Below are 22,755 nucleotides of genomic sequence, written 5' to 3' on the forward strand. Positions count from 1 at the left end.
GCACGGGCCTCTCACTGTCACGGCCTCTCTTGTCGCGGAGCACAGGCTCTAGACGCTCAGGCTCAGTAGTTGTGGCTCATGGGCCCAGTTGCTCTGCGGCATGTGGGATCCTCCCAGACCAGGGCTCGAGCCCGTGTCCCCCGCATTGGCAGGCAGATTCTCAACCACTGTGCCACCAGGGAAGCCCAAACTTAAAAGCTTTTGAACAGCAAAGGAAACCGTCGACAAAACGAAAAGACATCCTACTGAATGGAGGAACATATCTGCAAATGATATGACTGATAAGGGGTTAATACCTAAAATATATAAACAACTCACACAATTCAATAAAAAAAAAAAAAAAACCCGATTGGAAAATGGGCAGAAGACCTGAAGAGACATTTTCCCAAAGAAGACATACAGATGGGCAACAGAAATATGAAAAAATGTTCAACATGGTAATCATCAGGGAAATGCAAATCAAAACCACAAAGAAATATCACCTGACAGATGTCAGAATGGCTATAATCAAAAAGACCACAGATAACAAATATTGGCAAGGATGTGAAGAAAAGGGAACCCTTGGACACTGTTGGTGGGAATGTAAATTGGTGCAGCCACTGTGGAAAACAGTATGGAGGTTCCTCAAAAAACTAAAAATAGAGCTGCCATATGATGCAGCAATTCCACTCCTGGACATACATCTGAAGAAAATGAAAACACTAATTCGAAAAGACACATGCACCCCAATGTTCATAGCAGCCTTATTTACAACAGCCAAGATATGGAAGCAACTTAAGTGCCCATCAACAGATGACTGGATAAAGAAGGCTTGGTGTATATATACAATGGAATACTACTCAGGCATAAAAAAGAATGAAATTTCGCCATTTACAACCACATGGATGGACCTGGAGAGTATTATGCTTAGTGAAATAAGTTAGCTACAAGGATATGTTGTACAACATAGGGAATATAGCCAATATTTTATAATAACTTTAAATGAAGTATAGCCTATAAAAAATTTGAAACACTATTTTGTACATCTAAAACTAATATAATATTGTAAATCAACTTAAAAAATATCTACCTCCCCCACCCCCAGTATGGAGGCTTCTCAAAGAATTAATAATAGAATTACTACATGATCCAGCAACTCCACTTCTGGGAGTATACTCAAAAGAATAAAAAGCGGGGTTTTGAAGGTGTATTCTACACCCATGTTTATAGCAGCATTATTCACAATAGCTAAAACATGGGAGCAATCCAAGTATCCATCGATTGGTGAATGGATAAGCAAAACGTAGTATATCCACACAATGGAACAATATTCAACCTTAAAAAAGAAGGAAATCCTGTCATATGCCGCAACATGGGTGAACCTTGAGGACATAATGCTAAGTGAAATCAGCCATCACAAAAAGACAAATACTGTATGACTCCACGTACATGAGATACTTAGAGTATTCAAAAATCATAGGGACAGAAAGTAGAGTGGTGGTTGTCAGGGGCTTGGGGGTTATCATTTAATAGATATAGAGTTTCTATTGTGCAAGATGAAAAGAGTTATGGGGATGGATGATGGTGATGATTACACAACAATGTGAATACATTTAATACAGTTGAATCGTACACTTAAAATGGTAAAGATGGTAAATTTATGTTATATGTATTTTAACACACACACACACATACACACAAAGCTGGTAGCTTTCTGATCACCTAATAAATAGTTCAGAGTAGTATTGCCAAGTGTGGAATATGCTGCTTCAAAATTTAGAGAGGCCAAAGATGGTGGCTTAAAACAATAAGAATTTACTCTCTCAAAGTTCTGGAGGTCAGAAGCCTAAAATCAAAGTGTTGTCAGGGCCTTGCTCCCTCTGAAGGCTCCAGGGGACGAACCATTCTTTGCTTCCTCCAGCCTCTGGTGGTTCCAGACATGCCTTGGCCTGTGGCTTCTTTACTCCAATCTCTTCCTCTGTGGTCACAGTGCTTCCTCCTCTGTGTGTCACTTATAAGGACATTTGTCATTGGATTTAGGATCTGCTCGGATAACCCAAGATTATATTCTCACCTTGAGATCCTTAACTTAATTACATCTGTAAAGACCCGTTTTCCAAATAAGGTAATAATCGCAGGTTTCAGGGATAAAGACATGGACGTATCTTTTGGTGGGGGGACTTTTTTGCCTACTGCGTGGTAGAAGGTGCAGAGTGCAGCAACTTCTCTTAGAGGTGAAGGCGTGGCATGCCTCAGCTCCCTGCTCCTTACTGTCTTCATTAACATGTTGGACCCCTGAATCTTCATGGGGTTTATCTTCCACCCTCTGGCACCCATGTTCTTGCCACTTCCTGCTCCTCAGGTTCACAGCAGCAGGGGAATGGGGCGCTGGCCCAGGGAGGGGTGTATGGGTAATGTTCTGGTAGCATCCACTATGGTGTGCCCGATCCTCTAAACATTCCAGACATCACCCTGGGCCACCAGGTTGGCTTTAGCAGCTTATAGATGCCTCCTTCCCTGGAGAATTGCTCTCCTCCCAATAGTAGGGATCTTACCAGGGAGGTTACTCCCCTCTGGCGGGGGCAGATCAGCCACACCGGCTGCCTGGGAGGCAACTCAGTGGTGCAATTCACACTTCAGAGGGCCCCGTGAGATCAGAAGGAGGCCAGTCTCCAGCCCAGAGACATCATGGATTAGCTTTCTTCCCCTGCTCTGTCCTACTTCCTTCATTCCACTTCTGAAAGCCCACCCCACAAAAATCCCTACCTCTGGATCTGCTTCTCGGGAACCTGAGCTAAGAAAGCCCCTGGCAGTGTTATTATGATGGGGCTTGGGCAGGGTCGGGAAGGGGGTTCTGCGGTCCCTGCCGTGTAAAGGCAAACTGCTTTGGCTCCTCTCTGCCATGGGACATCATGAAGAGAGTTTGCCGGATCAATAGCTGTCTACTGGACTCCAGACACGCTGACCTGCCCCAGTGAAGATGCCACCTGTAGCGGAGATCCAGCCACACCTGGCCGAGCTCCTGGCAGACTGCGTCCCCTCCTCAGGGGGCCCTTCCCTGACTACCTTTTCTAACGTTGTCTTCTAACACTCCGTCTTCCTCCATCATATTCTCCCATTTTATTTTTTGTAGCCCTTATTCCTTTCTGAAATCATGGCATATATTTATTTGTTTGTTTACAGTCTTTCTCTCCTACTAAGGGCGTAAGCTCCATGGGGCTGAGGATTTTGGCTTATTCACAGCTGCATCCCAAGCCCCCACCATGGTAGTAGGTGCTGAACCAATATGTGTCGAATGAATAAAAGAGCAGGCCTGTGTTCTTTCACCTGAAGTCGACAGAAGTCAAGCGATAGGGTTTTCTACGGAGGTTTTAAAGTGGAGGCCACTTCTGGGGGTCACTGGGGTGGGAGAAAGCAGGTCAAGGTGGGCTGTCTTCCAGGTGGTGAAAATCCCCTTGGCCTGGTGAGCCCCTCCCTGGCTGGGCTTCTTGTTGGGTCTGGTGCAGACCTCAAGGAAACATAACATTTTAAATAAGACCTCAGGGTCAATAAAGCCAAATGGTCTCGGGTGCCCCTCCTGCGGGCCCCAGCTGTTGATGTTAGAAGTCAAGAGGTTGGGGAGTCGCCCAATTCCCGTGCAGTTCGGGGAGACGTAAGCTAGAAGGGCCTGGCCCATTTTCTATGAAAAAAACAAAACAAAACAAAACTCACTTGTCCTGGAAAGATTCCACCGCCAGCCAGAATCAAAGGTCCATTCAGAGTGGCAGAACCGCTCACATTCGCTGCTAATGAAAACCAAATTTCTCGTCCCCCTGAGCGCTTCCAGGGGCTGCAAATGGAAGGGACTGCTGTGGGCTCTTGGCCACCCTTCCTGCCACCCAGAGGGCCCCACCGTGTTAAAATAGTTTTATGATAATACCGGCCGCGTATTTTTCTAATTTCGGGCGTCGGTGGTTTAGAACTGGGTTGTTTTCATGGAAAAAGAAATAGCACTTGTTTGAGGCAGGGAAGACTGCCCCCTCGGCTGGTGGTCCCACTGTGTGTGCCTGTCCGGGGCGAGGGAGCCCTGCCACCAAGGGCCCGGGTCCCCCCAGGGAGGCCTCATTCGCAGGGCGTCTGTCCCCTTGAGTATGCAGGACAGGCTGGGGGTCGCCGGAGGGTCCAGAGACGGTGATTTCTGTTTTTCGATTTCACACGTCTGTGAAATCTTAGGTTCACAACCCAGAAAGGTGGACGCATCGCTCTCAGATGAGAAGAAAGGGCTGTAACGCCTGTGTCCTCCCTGCTTCTGCTTTTTTTTGAAAAGACATTTTTTCATGGCTTTTTCCTTTCTTTTTCCCTTTGATGGGCAACCTTTATGGCCAGGATGAGTCATGGGGCCCAAACTCAGGTGTGCAAGAAATTACACCTTTTTCCTAAAGTCAACTGAATTCTTACTTTGAGCCCCCAATACGCTTAGCTAATGGGAAACTTAAGCTCAACTTTTTCAGGTATTGCTCTGTCCTTGTTAGAAATGGGAGGGAATTCTTTCCTTGTTCTTCAGTTTTCTTATCTGTAAAATGGGGATAATGATAGTATAGACCTCAAAGAGCTGATTTAACACGGCAAAATATTTATAATAGTGCCTGGCATGCAGTGTTAGCTATTATTATTATTCCAAAGATAAACTCACAGAGAAGGCACCAAACCCAGCATGAGGTTATCAGGGAAGACTACCTGGAAGAGGTGACGCCTCAGCTAATGTCAAAGGAGTTGGTCCAAGCATGATTTTGAACTCCTCTGCTTGGATATTCATCAAGGTCTAGAAGTTTAATACACTATACCCCTAACAAATGTGCTCACTTTAGAAAACTTGAAAAAACACTGAAAAATATAAAGAAGAAACCAGAAAACAGCTATAACCACAACCTTCCAGTGAGTTCACTCTAGATTCCTTTTATTTCTATTTTTTTAATGACATTAATTGATATACTGTATATACAGTGTGTACCTGGCTAGAAAATATTTATTCCTGGAAAAATATTTATATATTTATAGAAATAAAGATCTGGATGGGGGAAAATCCCTGGAAGTATTAACAATGGTTATCTCTGGAGAGGTGGGATTATGGGTAATTTTTCTTGTCCTCTTTTTGGTAATCTGTATAATGTATTTTTTCTCTGTAATTACTACTAATTACACTAGTATTATTTGGTGTAATTTTAAAATGTGATTTTACACCTGTGAGTCTGTTTCTGTTTTGCACATACATTCATTTGTATTTTTTAAGATTCCACATATAAGTGATGTCATACAGTATTTGTCGTTCTCTGTCTGATTATTTCACTAAGCATAATATTCTCTAACAAACTAGTGGTTACCAAAGGGGAGAGGGAAGGGGGATGGACAAATTAGGGGTATGGAATTGACAGATATAAACTACTACGTAAAAAACAGGTAAGCAACAAGGATATATTATATAGCACAGGGAAACATAGCCTTTATCTTGTAATAACTTTTAATGGCGTATCATCTGCAAAAATACTGAATTACTATGCTGTATACCTGAAACTAATATAATATTGTAAATCAACTATACTTCAATTAAAAAAATTTGATTTTAGAATTTAATACATAGAATTTGGGAGCTTCAGACTCAGGATCTTACAGCCATTCCATCTTTGGGCCACGGAGGAGAGTGGGGTGGCAGGACCAGACTCTGAACCCTGGACCCTTTAGTCTGAGAGGCTGCATGTGGCCTCGGGGGTGGTGAGGGGGTTGTCATGAGCCAGGACATAAGGCTTCACTAAAACATGTGTGGGGGGTAGGGATCAGGGAGAGGGCAGGGTTGCTGTTATTACACACTTGGCATAACAAAAACTATTATCAAGACCTTGTCCACAGTGCCTCCATCAAATGCCATGAACCCAAGAAACTGAGAGACACTTGAACCTGAGGTTTGGGGCACTGGATCCTTCCTCTGACTTTTGTGCTAAAGATGCCTTAGGGAACACTTAGCTCCTCCTCTGACCATTTTGCACAGGCTTCACCCTCCTTTGCCTGGACTATTACAGTAGCCTGTGAGCAGGTCTCTTCTCTGCACCCCCATGCAGTCCATATTCCAGGCTGCCATGGCGACTCCCCCCAACAGACGCACAACCATCTGAACCTGCCCCCACTCCCCAGTGCCTGCAGGACCAAATCCAAGCTTGACCTTCAGCCCCTGTGACCCCCCCTGGCCTGCTTGTCTCCCATATCCCCTCGCCATTCCTCCACCTTCCCCACTGTCCTCCCAGCTTAGACACACTCCTGTCCTCCAGGCCTCTGCACATGTGGTTCCCTCCACCTAGAGGCCCTCCTGCTGCTTCTCTGAGTAGAAGTTCTGCTGGTGAACTTCTACTCATCTTTCCATCTTGTCTCATCCGCACCATGTATCCCACGGGTTAGCCCTTCTGTCTTCCTGTCTGTCCTGTGAGCTCCCCGGGAGCACAGCCGTGTCTTATTGGTCTTTTTTCTTGCTGTCTGGCGCATGAGGGTGGATCGAGGCCTGGGTCTGTTTGCTGAATGAGTGAATGAACTCTGGCCAAGGCCTCGCAGACACCAGGCCCAAAGAGCAGAGTGGGGTATGTGGCCCAAACAGCTGCCACCCATTAGGACAACAACGAGGTCACAACTGTTTCTAGCAGCTGGCATGGGCACAAAGGAAGGGTGGCTCCAGAAAGCCAGCTCTGGGACTGCTCCTCTCCCCTTCACTCAAGGGCTTCCTCTGGGCTGGCTCAGGGCAGGCTCCCTCTGTGGGTGAATATAAATATATAAAACAAACAGCGTGCCGTTAACTGCAAAACTAAAAATAGGAAGCCTGGAATCCGGCTCCCCGGGCTCCTCTAGCTGCTGGACCACATAGGTGTGGATGCGGGTGTTGGGGGGATGCGGCCCCTCACCCCCTCCCAGCCCCCCAGCCCTCGTGGGGAGGAATGGGGGGCACCCTGAGTTTCCGCAAGGAACAGTTCATTCTTTCACTCCGGGGGCCCCCCCGCCCCCGTCCTTTTGACAGCTTATTTCATTTACGACCCCAGAATGAACCGACCCACTGAGGTGCGTTCCCCGGTGGCCACGCTGGGTGTCTGGTGCAGCTGAGAGCTGCCCCCTGGGCCATACTGGGGGTCCTGGCTGGCTGTGTTTGTGGGGTGCAGTCTGGGGAAAGGGGGGAGTAAGTCAGGCTGAGGCCCTTCCCCAGAACACCGGCGCTGGCCCCGCACCGGCAGCCCCTCACTGCGGTCTCCTCCGGCCCTCACAGTTCTTCCCTTGGGCACACATCATTACCTGGGGCCTTAGACCCCTGCCGGGACATCCACCTCTCACTATATAAGCCAAAGCGGTCTCCACGGCCAGAAGCCCAGCACTTTCAAGTCTGTCTGGGACCACTTCACCCCTCAGGAGGTGCCAAGATCAGTCCAGTGCCCAGGGAGACCACCCCTGGGAGTCCCAAGGCCTGGACCACCTCTCTCAGCCTCTGGCCAGGCCGGACACAGGCTGTGGCCTGACACGGCTGGTGAACCCGTAGGCACTGCCCAAACGGGACTAGCTCCTCGAGCCTCAAAATGGAATTCTAGAGTCCAGGGGCTCCCAGACTCTGGAACAAAATGGCCCCCTTACCCTTGACGGGAGGTGCAGGAGGTGGGGGGCTCAGGCCTGGGCTCCAGCAGGCTGGGGATGCTGGGCCAGGGATGTCAACCTTTCCTTCAAGCCGAGTAAACCCCTGTCCCAAAGCAGGGCCTTTGGGGATCATGGGACTTGATACTACATACCTGGCATATGATACTTCTACTACATACCTGGCATACAGTAGGTGCTTGTGTAATATCTGAATAAAAAGGGAGGCTCAGAGAAGGACAGGGACCTCCCACAGGCACATAGCTAAGGAAGGAAAGGAAACCCTTCCTCCATATCAAGATTTTTTCCAGGCCCTTCTGGGATGAACCCCCTGAGGTCAGGAAGTTCCTTCCAACACCTAACCTGAATTCCGGCCATAACTGAGGCAAGTCCCTTTTCCCCCTTCTCTGGAGGGGCATGTTCACGCTCCCCACCTGCTGCCACCTGCAGGCTGATATGGTTACTGCAGCTCTTCCCCCAGCAGCCTGTGTGACCTCAGGCAAGTCCTGGACTTCTCTGGGCCTCAGTTTCCCTTTGGGAACCTGGGTGGGCTGGTCTGTGCTTGCTAGGGGTAAGGTGATGGAGCTTTGAGTCAGGGGCTCTGGAGGCCACACCTCCTCTTGTATCAGCTGTGGCACCAAAGTGTGGCCAGCGGGGAGGAGCTTGAACTGTGGCTCCCTCATAACCTCCATCATTCCCTACAAAGGGCCCCCAAATAAACACACATTACGGAAGCAGAGTGTTGTCTTATAGATGCTGCTTCAGGACCATTCCTGCTCATCCGGGCAGACGGCACTCAGAGCACACCCACAGAGTAGTTCTGCAGCTCTGGCTGGGACCCTGCTCAGAGAAGACTCTGCTGGCCCTGGGGCAGAAGGGGTGCTTCAGCGCAGAGGGGCGGGGATCAGGGTTTAGGCTGGGGAAAGGGGAACTTCCTGTCGGGTGTTGGGTTTCAGGCAGACCAACCTAACTGAACAGGGCAAAGTCTTGGGATTAGCTTTTGAAGTATTTTCACTCAAAAATAAGGTGTTTTATGAAATTTCCCCTCCCCAAGCCCCAGCTGGACAGGCACAGTGGGCCAGGCCTCCTTGCTGGCAGGCTTGGGGAGGCTGTCAAGCCAAGTCCCCACACCCTCACACCCGCCGCCCTCACCATCAGCCACAAACTCCTCCGCGGAGCTGTGGGGCCAGATTACACCCCCTCTTTGCACCTTAGTCGCCTCATCTGCAAAACGGGGGAGCTGACATAGCTGATTGCTTTGCAGTTCTGATTGCTGCTAACTTATCAGTATTGCAGCAAACAGTTCCCAGAGATGGGCTCTCACCAAGGCTGCTTCACGGTCCACCTACCTATGCCCCCTTCCCAACTCAGAGCCTGGGGGCGAGCTGGAACAGATGCTCTGCCTGTTCTGTTGACTTGTGAAAAGTCATGGGCCACCTGTGAAGGGAGAAGGGATGGTGGCACCTTGAAGACCTGATATTCCTCTGGGGTTCCAGCCACACATGGGAGAGGCCTCACCAGCTGCATTCACCCAGGGTGGTCTCTGGGGCCCTTCCAGATGGAGCCGGATGCAGGGAGGCCAAAGCGCTGGGGATCTCCAAAGCAGTGGGGTCAGTCCTGCTCCTGTCCCCAGGCCCTGCCCCATTCCTCCCTGGCCATGGTGGGAGGACTCCCATCCTCTCCCACCCCCCACGCATACAGCTCTAGAAGTCTGGCATTGAGATCCTTCAACACATCTCAGAGTTATATTATTGTAACAAATCAGTCAAAATTTCATTTTACTGTTAAATAGTATAGAAGACAGTTTACTGTACACGGAAGTTGTGCATTAAAAACAAACACACCAAGCAAATTATAGTGCAAAGCAGTTTCCATCCCTCTCCACCTTCTTCCCAGCCCTGGGTCGGTTTTACGGAAGATATGAGTATAGCAGGTATTAACTCCTCAGCATGACAATATGTCACAACGTATCCGTACCCACCACCAAGAGGCTTACAGTAATATGGTGCCCAAAACCCTTCGTTTCCTTGTGCTTTCTAAATCAGTGTGTTTGCCTAGTACAACTTCAAAGCAGCCTTGTAAATAAGGACCCAAGCTGTCTGTACCCACTATGGGCCTTAAAAAAGACTCAGCACGGCTGCCATCACTTCGAGTCAGGGAGTTGCTGGGAGGGGGTCGATTTATTTCCTGTCCCTGCCCCCACGGGGGCCTTGGATGTCAGGAAGGGATAGTAATCTGGGGAGGGGCTACAAAGTGCTGGGCACTGGGAACCCAAGGGTGCCTCCCACTGGGGCCTGGGGCCAGTCTACAACCAAAGAGGAGAGGAGGAGACACGAGGGCAATGGATTTGTAGCTGCTTCCTGAGAAGGGGTGGAGAGATCCCCCCACCTCCCCCAGCTGAAGGGAGTCAGCAGGATCCCCCCAGCAGCTATTTTGAAGAGATAAAAGCAGGGGACTGCTTTTTCCAGTGAGGGCAGGACAAGAGAAGCTGTAGCAAGAGGGGTTTGAATAAGATCACCAGAAGGACCTCCTACCCTGTCTGAGCGTGTATCTCATGTGCTTATCTGGCGGTTGTTACAGGGTGCGGTGGCAGGCAGGCCACGTGCTATTACAGAGACAACCGCTAAGGAGCATTTTGTAGGGGAGATTTCCACATCCACGGAGGATGGGGCTGAAACAATGGCTAAAAGCCACATGCTGCCCAATGCTTATAAGAGTTTTGTCCTTTTCCACTTACGCCTTTCGAGAACTAAAAAATTCAGACATGGGTTTTTTATGCCTTTCTAGAACGAAAAAAACTCGGACATGCTTAAACCCTCGGGCAAGGCCTGCTTTCCCACTTGTAAACTGTAATACTTCCCCTGTGAGCACAGCAGGGGCTGAGCTGAGGCTGCCAAGCCCTTCACAGCTCTTGTGTTCTGCCATCACGCAGCCACCGTGCTCCCCCACATCCCTCCCACCTCTACCGGGACACCCACACGTCCTCTCGGACAAATGCCCGAGAGCCACAGACTTGAGATTCCAGCATCTCACCAGCGCTCCCTTTGTTCTGCACCAGGCTGGCCTTCGGCGCAAGCTGGTGGGATGCTGCTGAAGGACTGCGACCTCTTGAGGAGGTTTAGGGATCCTAACAATTCCACACTCTTGGAGGGGGAGGGATATCGTTCACTATCATGGGGCCTTTTCCTGTAAGAGATCGCGTGTCTGAAAATGTTTGACAAACTTCTTTCTCTAAAATCAGCTTTAAAAACTGGTTTTTTGTTCAAGACTGCTTTGGGAGCAGACTGGTTAAAGACGGAGAGTTGTGTGTCAGAGATTGGAAGGTTTGGCTGGGCCTTCCCACGAGGCTGCGGGTCCGGGGCACAGCTTGGCTGTGCACAGCTTGGCTGGACCTAGGTGGGCCAGGGATGCTGACATCTGACCCCACGAACCCTTACCCCAAGGCTCTCTGGTAGGACCTGTCTGGTCCTGGTGCTCTCTCCAAAAATGGCAATTTTGAGACCAGCCTAGGGGGGAAGGGACCCTTCCCAGCCCCCACTGAGAGAACAGAGGGCGAATGCCTCGGACTGGTAAAGTGCATGGAGAACCTGTCTGCAGGTGTCTTCCCCGGTTTTAGGGGCCTGCTACCGCAGGCCAGTCTGCTCTGGGGCCTGGGACCCACGGACGGCTGGGATGGGGTCGGGCCCTTAGCTGCCAGGAGTTGTAGGGAAGCAGAGCTGGGGGGCAGGCCTGGGGGTATCCTCATTCCATCTCTGCTAGCGATTCCCTGGGGCCTCTGGAGGGGTTCCTTCCCCATCCAAACCATAAGCGAGCCCCGCTCAGGGCTGGGGGACCTTCCAGTTGTGACTCAACTTGTGTAAATGCAGAGAGAGGGCTGGGCCCACAGGATGCGGGGTCTCTGAGGAAGGTAAGGGTGGGGAGGTCTTTCTAGGGTCCCGAGGATAAGAGGCCAAACCATGTGGGCAAATGCCGCCTCGCTCTAGAACAGAGATGGTCTCTGTCCCAGGAGGCCTGGGCCCCATGACAGCAGTGGGCATAGCTGGGGACAGCCAGGTCATTCCAGGGGAGGTGGCAGGAGGAGGCTACTTCTCCCACAGGGACGTGGGATGAGATGAGTAGGATCTGGGCTGGGGGCGGGGTCCTGGGGGAGGTCCCGACCCCTCTGTACAAAGACGTGGCTGGACCAGATGCTCTCAGAGCCAGCCACCAGCTCTGGGCCCCAGGACCATGGCCCCTGGGCCCACAGCTGCCGTGAAGCGTTAAGTCCCATGAGTGCCCTGAGCCTTGGAGCTGGGCCCGCCACTTGTCTGGAAGGTTCCTGGGCTCCCCGCCATCAGCGGGAGCAGTCCACTTGGACCCGGGCGGTCAGTAGGGCCGCCACACGGCCTCGTCCATGCGGCCGGGCGTGCTCAGGGCGGTAGGCGAGTTGCTGTGGCTGCCATCGGCCTCCACGCCGTCGCTCTGGCCACCCAGGCTGGGGTTCATGAGGTTGCCGGTGGCGACAGAGGCGGCGCTGCTGGGGCAGGAGGCCAGCATGCGGGTGGGCGAGCGGTCGCCAGCGCTGCTGCTGCCGGCCACCATGGAGAACTGGTAAGAGCCGGAGGAAGTGCCGTAGTAGAGGTGGTAGGGGGAAGGGTTGGCCTGGAAGGGCCCGCTCTGGTTCTGCGGGGCCCCCGGGTAGGGCGGTGGGAGGTAGGTGTGGTGGAAGCGGCCGGTGGCCGGCATGCTGGCCACGCCGAGGCTGCTGATGCTCGTGCCCGAGGGGGTGGCGCTGTAGGGGAAGGCGGCCGACATGGCCCCTGGGTAATGCATCCGGGGGTCGGGGAAGCGGCTCTCCGGGAGGGTCGGCAGCGCTGCGAAGGAGCGGTCAAACTGGCGGGGGTCGGAGAAAGGGTTCAGGTCGGAGGCGCCTGGGGGACAGCAAGGAGGATGGTCAGTCACTGCCCGACACCACCCCGGCGGCCTTTCTTCACGAATGCCCTCGGGCTCTGGTTTACAGGCCCATCTGGGGGGATCCCTGGTGCTACATGTGGCTCTGCTCCGACCGCCCTGAGCTGCTCGGGGGCTGCAGCCTGCTGATTCCCAACCCGGCCCCACCTGGGAAGCAGGTGCGAGCAGGGGTCTGGGCTGTGGGTGGCTCCGGGCGCTGCCGGAGCAGGCAGAGCAGGGGGAGGGCTTTTCTCTCCTCCCGGCATCCTCTTCCCAGCCTAGCCGTGCAGAGGCCTGTCGAGGGGGCAGGTGGGCTCCCCGCTGGGCTGTGGGTGCGTGGGGAGCCAAGGGCGGGGCCAGCACAGGCCGCCCAACAGCCTGGCCCGGCAGGTTCGCCCTCCCTCTCTCGCTCTCGGTAAAGAGGGTCTCCAACGGTCCTGTGAGATTGGGAGTCAGGCCCTGCTCTCGCAGACGAGGAACCAGGCAGAGAGAGAAAGATGGATTCTCCTGATGCTGCACAGAAAGGACTGGAACTCATCACGAGGCCTCTGCTTTCTGCTCCCGCTGGGGTGTACGTGCGCGTGCACCTGCACCTCTCCTGCCCAGGTGGGGCTCAGTTAGGTTACGGGAGCTTCCGCCTGTGCTGTGGGAGCTGGGTCCACGGCAGCTCTGTCCATCCCCGTCCCCCCGCCCCGGCCTCAGCCTGGGCCTGTGTCTCCAGGGCAGCCCTGCAAGCTGGAGCTGACTGGTGGCCAGACAGGGATCAGATGCCACCCTCACCCGCCTCCACAGCAAAGTGAGACAGACGGCAGCGAGAGGGGCTTGGTGGCCTGGACCCTGCCCTTGTCACAGAGAGACCCAGTGTCCAGCCCAGGCCCCACCCTGGCTCCCCCAGGAGTTGGCTCCAAGACAAAAGTATCCCAGCCTCTGCCCCGTACTTTTGTAATCACAGACCCCCCAAACCTCAACACTCAAAGGGGCTTCAGGATTGAGTCTAAACCCCTTGGTAGGAAGACTGAGACTCAGAGAGGGTGAGGCACTTGCCTGAGTGTCACACAGCACATTGGACCTACACAGAATCCTAGGGCTCTCAGTCCTGAGTTCTGACACGTGCCTGAAGGGTAACTGTCCCATCTTTGAGGCAGCACAGACTGAAGGTTAACTGTGTGGTCTCTGAGGTTGGATACTTATCTTAGTTCTAACACTTACTAGCTGTGTGTCCTTGGGCAAGTCACTAAACCTCTCTGTGCATCAAGTTGTCCCACATGAAAAATGGAGACAATAACAGTTCCTAGGGATTAAATTAGTTAATACATGTAAAGTGCCTACTGAGCACAGAGCAGGGGCCTGATGAGGGTTTGTGCTGCCACTGCAGCTGTGACACCTCCTGTTCTGGGCACTCAGGACAACCGGCTCATTCAGGGCCCTGCAAAGATGAGCCCCTGACCCTGGGCCTTCCTTGTACCCTGGCCAAAGGGGTGACTCTGGGCAGCAGTGGGGAGGTGGATGAGCCCTCAGCAGCAGACTAAAGTCTGTCTGTCCCCAAGGCCTCTGTCCACCAAAGACTAGGGGCCAGAGACGGCTCAGGAGGAGCCCAGCCTCTGCCCCTGGCCAGCTCCGGGTGTGCACTGCCTGCCGTGCCTGAGGCGTGGCTGAGGCTAGAGCTGCAGGTGCCCTCAGGCCTCACTTCCCCAGATCTGCTTGAGGTGCTGTGCGACCTCAGATAAGACCCGTAACTTCTCTGGACTTTGGGGTCTTCCCAGCTCAGCTGGGGGGGTGTTCTCCTCAGCAGCAGGCTCTGGTCCCGGATGTGGATGATACGGGATGAGGCTCTGGGCTCCAGGTGGGGAGATGTGGGGGCTAGGGTCCAGGAGACGGGGGCCTTCTGGCACATCTGGACCCTCCCTAACAGATCTCTTGGCTGGTCAGTGTTGCCCTGAAGCCTAGGGGGTCAGAGGAGCCCGGCTCCTGCCCTCATCTCTGAACCCCAGGGGAGGAGCCTTGTTGGCAGTGCCTGGCACCCCAAGCACAGCCAAGCATGAGGCTAACACCTTCCTCTGAGCCCGGGGAAGCGAGCGCTGCCGCCTGACAGGAACCCCTTTTTCAAAACAAAGGGAGCCCAAACAGGGAGCCCAGGATGCGATGGCAGGGCTGCAGCCCGGGAAACAAGGCCGTGCCAGGTGGGCCTGGGTGCGTGTGGCCCTCGGGGGTCATGTGGGCTGTGGGCAGGCCTGCCCAGCCCTGCCACTGTCCTCTCCTGCCTCCCTCCCAGGGTGGGGGGAGCATCTGCCCTCAGCACCCCCTCAGCTCCTGCCCCCAGCCCCGCCCCCTCCAGCCCAGTAGCCCCAAGAAACCCGAGCTGGCCAGGCCGCTGTCGAGCAGCCAATCCCAACACTGGAAGGAAATGTTTATTTTCTTCTCCAAATTGCCCCAGCTGCTGTGTGGTGGCTGAATGAGGCCTTTGAGCTGTGAGAAGCCCCCATTGTGGGCGGCCACAGCCGGGGGGGCTGGGGGCTGGGGTACGGAGGGGTTGGGGCCTCGGCACTGCTTGCCAGTCACCAAAGCTGGGGGGTCAAAGCTATTAACAGGAACCAAGAGAAGTGGTGGCGGGGTATCCTGAGGGGGACCCCCCAGGATGGAGTCTGAAAGTAGAGGCTTGTCCCACCAGAAGGGGAGGGCCAGTGAGAGGGACTCCCCAAGCCTGGCCCTGCCAACACCCCCGTGACAGATACCTCCTTCTTCCCACTTTACAGATGAGAAAACTGAGGCTCAGAGAGGTGAAGCGACTTGCCTAAGATCACACAGCCAGTGCCTGGCAGAGCCCGAATTCCTAGCCAGGTCCACCTGACTGCAAAGTTCATGTTCCTTCCTTGGTCTTGGTTGTCAAAAGCCCTTCCTCTCACTCCAAAGGGGACAGGCCTGAGGACGGGGAGGCCTGGCTGGTGTGAAGGGCCACAGCGGCTGCCTGAAGTCCAATGCTGTGGGTGGCTAGCGAGCACCCTGCCTCAGGATACAGCAGAAGGGGAAGGACTGGGTCAGCCACTATCCCACACAGGCCCGACCTCCTCTCCTCCCAGCCTCGGGGGAGGCAGGGGCTCTGCCTGCTGCTGGGCTAGGCCTGGCCCTCTGGGGCTGGACAGAGGGTGGGTAGGCCTGCCTCAGGCTCCGGCAGGTGCTGATTCCCAAGCCACGTCCACACAAGTGGAAAGAGAGGTGGGTTCTCCTTCCACGGGAGCTGCTGGACAGGACGCCACTGTTAGCCCCCACTTGCTGGGTTCCAGGGCCCCCTGGCTGGGCCCCAGCTCTGCCCATGTCAGGGAAAGGCCTGGAGTGTTAGACCACTGTACCTGCACAAAGGCTGGCCTGCCGGGAACGGGAGCACAGACAGCTTCTGGGCAGGGGTGGGCATGAGCCCAGAGGACCTCTTGCTGTCTCTTGAGCTCAGACCCCTCCACCCTGCAGCGCCCCCTGGCTCAAGAGTTGCTGAGTGTCTCAAGCTCGACAGCCCGTGGCTAAAAGCCTGGACCTGGTGCCTCTCCCCACCTTGGGGGCTCAGCAGGGCCAAGGCCCAGCTTCCCAGGCCAGAAGGGAGGTACCGTCTCTTCACACCAGGGGGCTGCATCAAGTCCCCCTGCCATGGCATTGTGCCTGGCACACATGGCCAGGGCTGGGGGCAGGGCCTCCCTTAATAGAGAGACCCAGTAGGGACTCCCTTGCTTCTGCCCTCAGAAGTACAGGAAGTTCCTGGGGGCAGGTGCTGTGGACACTTTGAACCTGGTCATTGATGTGCTGTGTGACCCAAGAGTGGCCCTTAACCTCTTAAGCCTCAATTCACTCATCTGCCAAATGGGTTCTAACTAGGGCCTGGAGGACCAAGAAAGAACAGACACCCACGGTGCATGACAGCAGCAGCCAGCCCTCCCGGCCGCGTCCAGCACTGGTGACGAGCACTGTCCGTCCCTGCCTGGCCTGAGGGTCAGCTGTGCACTCAGCCTCCTGCACCCCAACCCACTGGCCAAGAGAACCTAGAGAGCAGAGTAGATATTCACCATTTGACCACCTACTAAGCACCTGCTATGTGCCAGGCCCTGTACACCTGGACTGCCTGCCCGAGACTTAGGCTCACACGTGCCTGCCGTGTCCATCCGGCCAAGGCGTAAAGACTCCATCCTGGGCCTCCGCCCAGAGGCCTCCCTCCTCCTTCCTGTTTGGGAAGAGTCTCTGGGCCAGGTGGGGACCTTTCTCAGGAGATGCTCTGTCTCTTTCCAGGGACAAATTCACTTCACAGTTTACGAAGTTTGAGTGCAGTAACGTCATGTGAATGTCACCCAAGGCCCAGGCAGAGGCATCCACCACCACCCCGCTTTCAGATGAGAAAGCTGAGGCCTGGGGGGCCATGGTGTCCTTGGCAGACATGTGTCTGTCTCAGGCTCCTTGGGCGAGTCCTGCCCAACTTTAACGGGTGCACTGGGGGACTAATACCCATTTCCCGCAGGGGACGGGGAGCTCCTGGAGGGCAGGGACTGTGCCTGTCTACTCATCCCTGGGGCCAGGCACCACGACGGCACAGGGCGAGCGGCAATAAACGTTTGCTGAATGAATGAAGGAAGGGCTGAGCCCAGGACCGTGTAGGAGCACTGGTGCTCCTTTATAACAAACACCAGGGTGGTGCAGCCAACGACCCTGGCATGAGCTTTTGTTCTGGAGCAGAGAGACCACTTCCAGGCCCCCGCCCCCTTCTCCCACCGCAGCCCCCACCTCCCTGTGCCGTACCTTGGATGGGGGTCTGGGCCTGGCTGCTGAAGTGGCTGGTGGTGCTGAGCGAGCCTCGGGGGCTGGGCGTGCTCGGCGTCACCCGCATGCGCAGGCGCTCCAGGTCCCCGAAGCGGTCGGGGAATGCCTTGGTCTGGTCCTCCAGCTTCTGTCGATGCCCTGCAGAGCATGGGAGCCCATGAGAAGCTGGTCCCCGAGAGTCTCAGGGGGGCAGAAATGCCTTGCTCTGCTGGGAAGTTCTCCCTGAGGTCTAACCTTAGGCCTCTGCAGGGAGAACCCATAGGCCACTACCGATGTCTCTTCTGAACAGAGAATGGTCAGTACGTGCTGTCCTGGGGCTGCCATCATCTCACTCCTACCTTCTTATGCCATAGGTGAGGCTCAAAGAGGTTCCAGGCCACAGAGCCAGTAAGTTGTGGAGTCAAGATCTGAACTCAGGGTTCAAATCAAAGCCTGCGACCTACACCTCTACGTTACGCTTTTTGGCAGAAGGGGAATCTGAGGCAACAGGCACGGGAAAGGGGCTTAAGCAGGCTCCCATGGGAGGCAGGGCGAGAACCCAGGGATGCTGTCGCTGTCTGCCCCCCAGCATCCATCCTGCCCGCCATTCACATCTGCAAGAGGCATGGGAGATGGCCCCGGAATGGGAATGCTGGCTCCTCCAGCCCAGAGCTACCCTGGGACCCCCAGCACACGCCTTCTCCCCTCTGGGTCTCAGGAGGGGAAATACACCACGATGCTGGGAAATGGAGTGGGGCGCTGTGTGAGGGGCTGGACTCCCATCTCCGTCCCGAAGCTGGGGACAGGGGACCAGTGCACCTGGCTTGGGCATCGCACTTGGAGAAACTGCCAGCATTTCCCAGTATCCCTCTGCCACGGCCCACACAGGAAGGACCCCAGCCTTGTGTCCGAGACCCTGGAGGAGCTGGCAGGGTCAAGATGGCCATGCCCCTGCCTTTAAGCAGCCAGCCGAGGCCACCCTCAAGGCTTCTTGAATGACATCAGGCTTGCGGGGACCACCACCTCTCTCTCTCTCTCTCTCTCTCTCACACACACACACACACACACACACACCACTTTTTCAATTACTCATTTTACATTTCACAAGCAACATATGAATAGCTACAAAAATGGCTCCTCTGACCCACCCTAAATCCCTGCCCAGAAATCCCCACGTGATCAATTTGGAGGTCCTTCTTTCCAGCCTTTTTTTGGTTTCACGTGCATGCAGAACACAGAGCAAGTTTCTCACAGAACTTTCTTGAATGGTCTCAGCCTGGCTGTATCATTCTCTAACTTGCTCTTTCAGTAGCACACCTGGGGGGCCACCTCAGTTTCCTCATCTGATAGATGGAGAGAGTCACCCAGCCCCAGAGAAACAACCTGGGGAGCCCACCCTGGGGCACAGTGAGGAGCAACAAGTGGGGGCGGGGCGGCCTCACTAAGCCTGTGGGTGTCCCTCGTTCCTGCTCGGCACATCCCCTGGAGGCCGCAGTCTCCTCAGCCGTTCCTCTCAGATGGACACTTAGCTCACTTCCAAGTTATCCCCCTGCATGCAGGACTCCCAGGAATCTCTCTGTTCACACCCCTCCTTGTGTCGGGGGATTTCTCCAGGGCAGATGACTCCTCACTGAGAGGACCGGACATTCCTGGGCTCTCCTGATCAGCCTGTCAGCCGAGGTTGGCCCGTTTGGCTCCACCCGACCCTGAGGGAGGAGGCCAGGCAGACAGGTGGGCCTGGTCCTCTTTTTACAGACAAGAGGACTGCAGTTCAGAGAGGTGAAGAGGCTTGCCCGAGGTCACACAGCGAGGAAAGAGGGAGGATGTCTTAGACTTGGGATCCTTGGAAAAGAAGTGTGGGGAGGGGCTGAGGGAGAGGGGAGGGCTTGCCTGAGTTCTGGGGTCTTCAGTGACACGAGGAATTTTCTAGATTGACAGCGAAAGAAGGAGAGAGAGGTAGTGGGAGGTAAAACAAAACTCCTCACCATGCTTGCTGAGGCTTGGAAAATGGCATCCTAGGGGCCTGGAAAGTGTGAGATGACTCTTCACTGCCATTGGAAGTGAGGGGACAGAGGTGGAGGCTTCAGAATGGGCCTGATTTCTGATTTTCAAAAGTGGGATGCAATGGATTCTGGTACCCACAGGCCCCTCGTCTCGCTACACACCCCTGTCACAAGCTCAAATAGGCATCTGAGAGCCCTTAGAAATGGAACAGGTTGTCCTGGGAGCCTCAATGGGCTCAGCAAGTCACCAAGAACCAGGGACCCACTTTCTCCTCCGAGGAGGCCCCAGGCCCGAGCCCATGGGACACTCAGCAGCCAAAATGAAACCACCTGGCTCCCACCCCGGCCCCCCACTGCTACCTCCCAGGACCCTTGGCAACAGGAAAAACGTGGGCTGGGGTTAGTTTGGCTGGAGCTGGGGCCACTAAGTTAGATGACTATGGGGGCTGGGCAAGTCACATAAATGAGGCACATGGGATGGGTAGGGCCTGGGGCAGACTGGAGAGGGTGGGCCTTGTAGAAGGGGCAGTTGCCATCCCGTCCAGCTGACCGGTGCCCTGATGGGGGTGGACCCAGTGTCGCCAGAGCTTCCAGTTTACCAGAAGCCATAAACCTGCTTTTATGTGAAACCTCCCGTATTTTATATGTTGGCAATTAATTCAAATACTGAAAACAACAACAAAATAACTCAACCACTTTGTAGAACATGTCCTGTTCAGGGGCCGCCAGTTTGCATTCTCCAAGTTTGGGATTTCATTTGCTGGTTGGTTGTCTAACCTTAGCCATCGAGGACTGGCTAATGGATACCCCTCAGGACGTAGTCTCTAGGGAAGTGCCGGAGGGCTTGGCCTCAGTCCTGATCGGCCTTGGAGGAAATGTTGTTGCCCTTGCTGCTGAGGCCACTGAAAATGGCAAGGCAATGTGGATGAGCTGGGGCATGAATGAAGTCAGAACAGTCTCAACAGGCAGGAAGCCGGCTGGATAGATCTGGAGACCGCAGACTGACCTGACAGCAGCTCAGGTGCAAAGGATCTGGGTGTCTTAGTCAACCACAAGCTTGAAGTGAGCCAGTGGGGTTACACGAAAGCTGGTGTAAAACCTCAGGCCTTGTTGTTATCACCACTGGCTAATAGAGTCCCGTTTCTGAGTCACACTGTGCACTAAGCGTCTAGAGATACTCCTGTGGGCCAGTGGAAGGAGGGAGGGGTTCGCAGCCAGCCTGGGTCTGAGGATGGGCTCTGCCGCCCGGTAGCCTCACCCCTTTCCCCCACCTACCCCAAGCCACGGTGTCTGCATCATGGTGCCCTCGCAGGTCGTAGTGCTGGCCAAACAAGGTGACCGGACGCTCTCCACCCACCTGGGGCCCCACCATCTGCACGGTCACTTCTACCCCAGCCCGTGCCAAGGGACGCAGGATTATCATCCCCACATGGAGACCAGGACACGGAGGCCAGGATGGTAAGTCCTGTCCGGGACACAGAGCCAGGACAGCGGAGCTGGCGTCGGCACCCAGACCCCAACTCCAAGTCCAGTGCTCTTTCGCCTGACACTTCCCTTTTGGTCCCATTGTACAGATGGGGCCACTGAGGCTTCAAGATGAGCCCTACACTAAGCGGTTGGTCTGGGATATAAATCAGGTAATGTGGTCCCAGAGCGCACGCTCCATCACATGCTGTTCTGCCTTCATGTAGGGCAGACTTCCTGGAGGAGGAGTTTTAACAGCACTTAGGGAACTGCTTTCTTGTTGCTGTGGAAGGCCGGAGCCACGGCCCAGGAGGGGCAAAGGGGAGCTGAGGTGGCTCCACGTGGCCAGGGCGCCAGAGAGTCTCAGAGCCACGGGGCCTGGGCCTTCACACTGGGAGCAGAACGGAACTCCCTGTGCCCGAGGAAAGAAGATGTGCCTTCAGAATAGACCTCTTTCATTCGGCTGCCCACAGTGAGAGCTGGGTGGGGAGCCCTGGGGAGCTCACTAGGTCACCAGGGGCCCAGCCCTTTCACGCTGGGACTCAGTTTCCCATCTGCACACACTGCTCACTGAGGCCCCTCTAGCTTTGAAAGTCCCTGACGTAAGACTGCAAGACTCAGCGACTGGCCAGGATGAGGCCCCCGGAAGGAAGGGAGGCAGGGCTGCTTGCTCCCGGGCCCTCCCATCACCACCTCCTGTTGCTTCTCCTGCTCCCAGGGTTTCTCTAGTATTTATTCCCTGCCTCTTCCAGGAAGCCCCCTTCTCCCAGCGCCTCTGCAGGCTAAGAGCAGTAGCTAGCAGGAACGGAAAGAAAAACAGCGGCTGACACTTACTCAGCGCTTCCTCCACTCCACTGTCTAAGCAGTTGACACGCTCTGCCTTGTTTCACCTGCATTATCCCCAGGAGGGGGTCTACCACTGTCCCTAGTTCACAGGTGAGAAAACTGAGGCTCAGTGAAGGTCAGGAACATGCTCGAGGTCACATAGAGGCACCTGGCCACCTTGTCTTCCCGGAGCCCATCTTGTAGGAAAGGAGCCCGGGTTTGGAAAGTCAGGGGCTCCAAACAATGGGTGTTAGGGCCCAGCCCGGGCCCAGGGCCCAGAGCAGATGCAGGAGGACAGGCCTGGAAAGAGGAAGATGAGAGGGTCTCAGTGGACTCCACCAGGGGCCCTGCCCTGCTCTGAGGCTCAGCGCTGAGAGTCCAACCCTCTAATCACACCCTGCTCTCACCCACCAAGTCCCCCTGCTCCTCTGGGCCTCAGTTTCCACACCTGTCAAGTGGTTATCATAGTGTCTAACCCCTGAGTTGAGGATGAGCTAGAGGACAGGCCCCAAGTGTTTCAAAGTAGAGCACTTTGTGCAGAGGAGGGGGACTGCCTGGGGACGGCCCCACTTTGGCCCTCTGGACCTCGCTGGGGCTGCCCGTCTGCCTGCAGCACCTGGGCTCAACTCACTGACAGCCCCTCCGACGTCACCTTGATGAGTGCTCCAATCCTCATTTATGACCCTCCAGGGCCCAGTGGCCCAGGCCTGTCCCAGGCAGCTCTTTCCCACTGGGCCACAGTTGTGTCACCTGTGAAGTGGAGCTCACGCTCTAACTCCTGAGGGTGTGGACAGGCCGGGAGAATTAAACAGCCCACCTGGCCTTGGCACTCAAGGAAGGCACTCTGGGTTCACAACCCCTCCTCAGTGGATCTGGACAGTGGGAGGGCCCAGCCTCGCAGGTGTGTGAGAAGGATCAAAGTTGGGGGAGGAATACTGGGGCCCAGCCAGGCGGGTGACTCACCCGGGGTCCAGCGGCAGGAGCCCGAGGATGAAGGCTGGATTCCAGGTGGGGCTCCCTTCCTTCCATTCCCGGGGCATCTCTCAGCACCGGGCCAGCACTGGGTCCCCACACCTGCCAGGTACCTGGTGCTTCAGGGGGAAACCCAGGGGCCATCAGGGCCCTGCCCTTGCCTTCACACTGGCCCGAC

At 54.9% G+C, this 22,755-nt stretch overlaps 1 protein-coding gene across 1 annotated transcript in view; it reads right to left on the minus strand.

Moving 5' to 3' along the window:
• Positions 1 to 9,419: 9,419 nt before the first annotated feature.
• RUNX3 (RUNX family transcription factor 3) overlaps positions 9,420 to 22,755 on the minus strand; it is a 29,896-nt gene continuing 16,560 nt past the window's right edge. Inside the window, exons 4-5 of the mRNA XM_068537793.1 lie at positions 17,314 to 17,472; positions 9,420 to 12,521 (exon numbers count right to left, since the gene is read on the minus strand). Coding sequence (XP_068393894.1) covers positions 11,977 to 12,521; positions 17,314 to 17,472 — 704 coding nt within the window. The 3' untranslated portion in view covers positions 9,420 to 11,976. The remainder of the gene's footprint in view (positions 12,522 to 17,313; positions 17,473 to 22,755) is intronic.

This window comes from Eschrichtius robustus, chromosome 3 (genome assembly GCF_028021215.1).
Source record: "Eschrichtius robustus isolate mEscRob2 chromosome 3, mEscRob2.pri, whole genome shotgun sequence".
Taxonomy (NCBI): Eukaryota; Metazoa; Chordata; class Mammalia; order Artiodactyla; family Eschrichtiidae; genus Eschrichtius; species Eschrichtius robustus.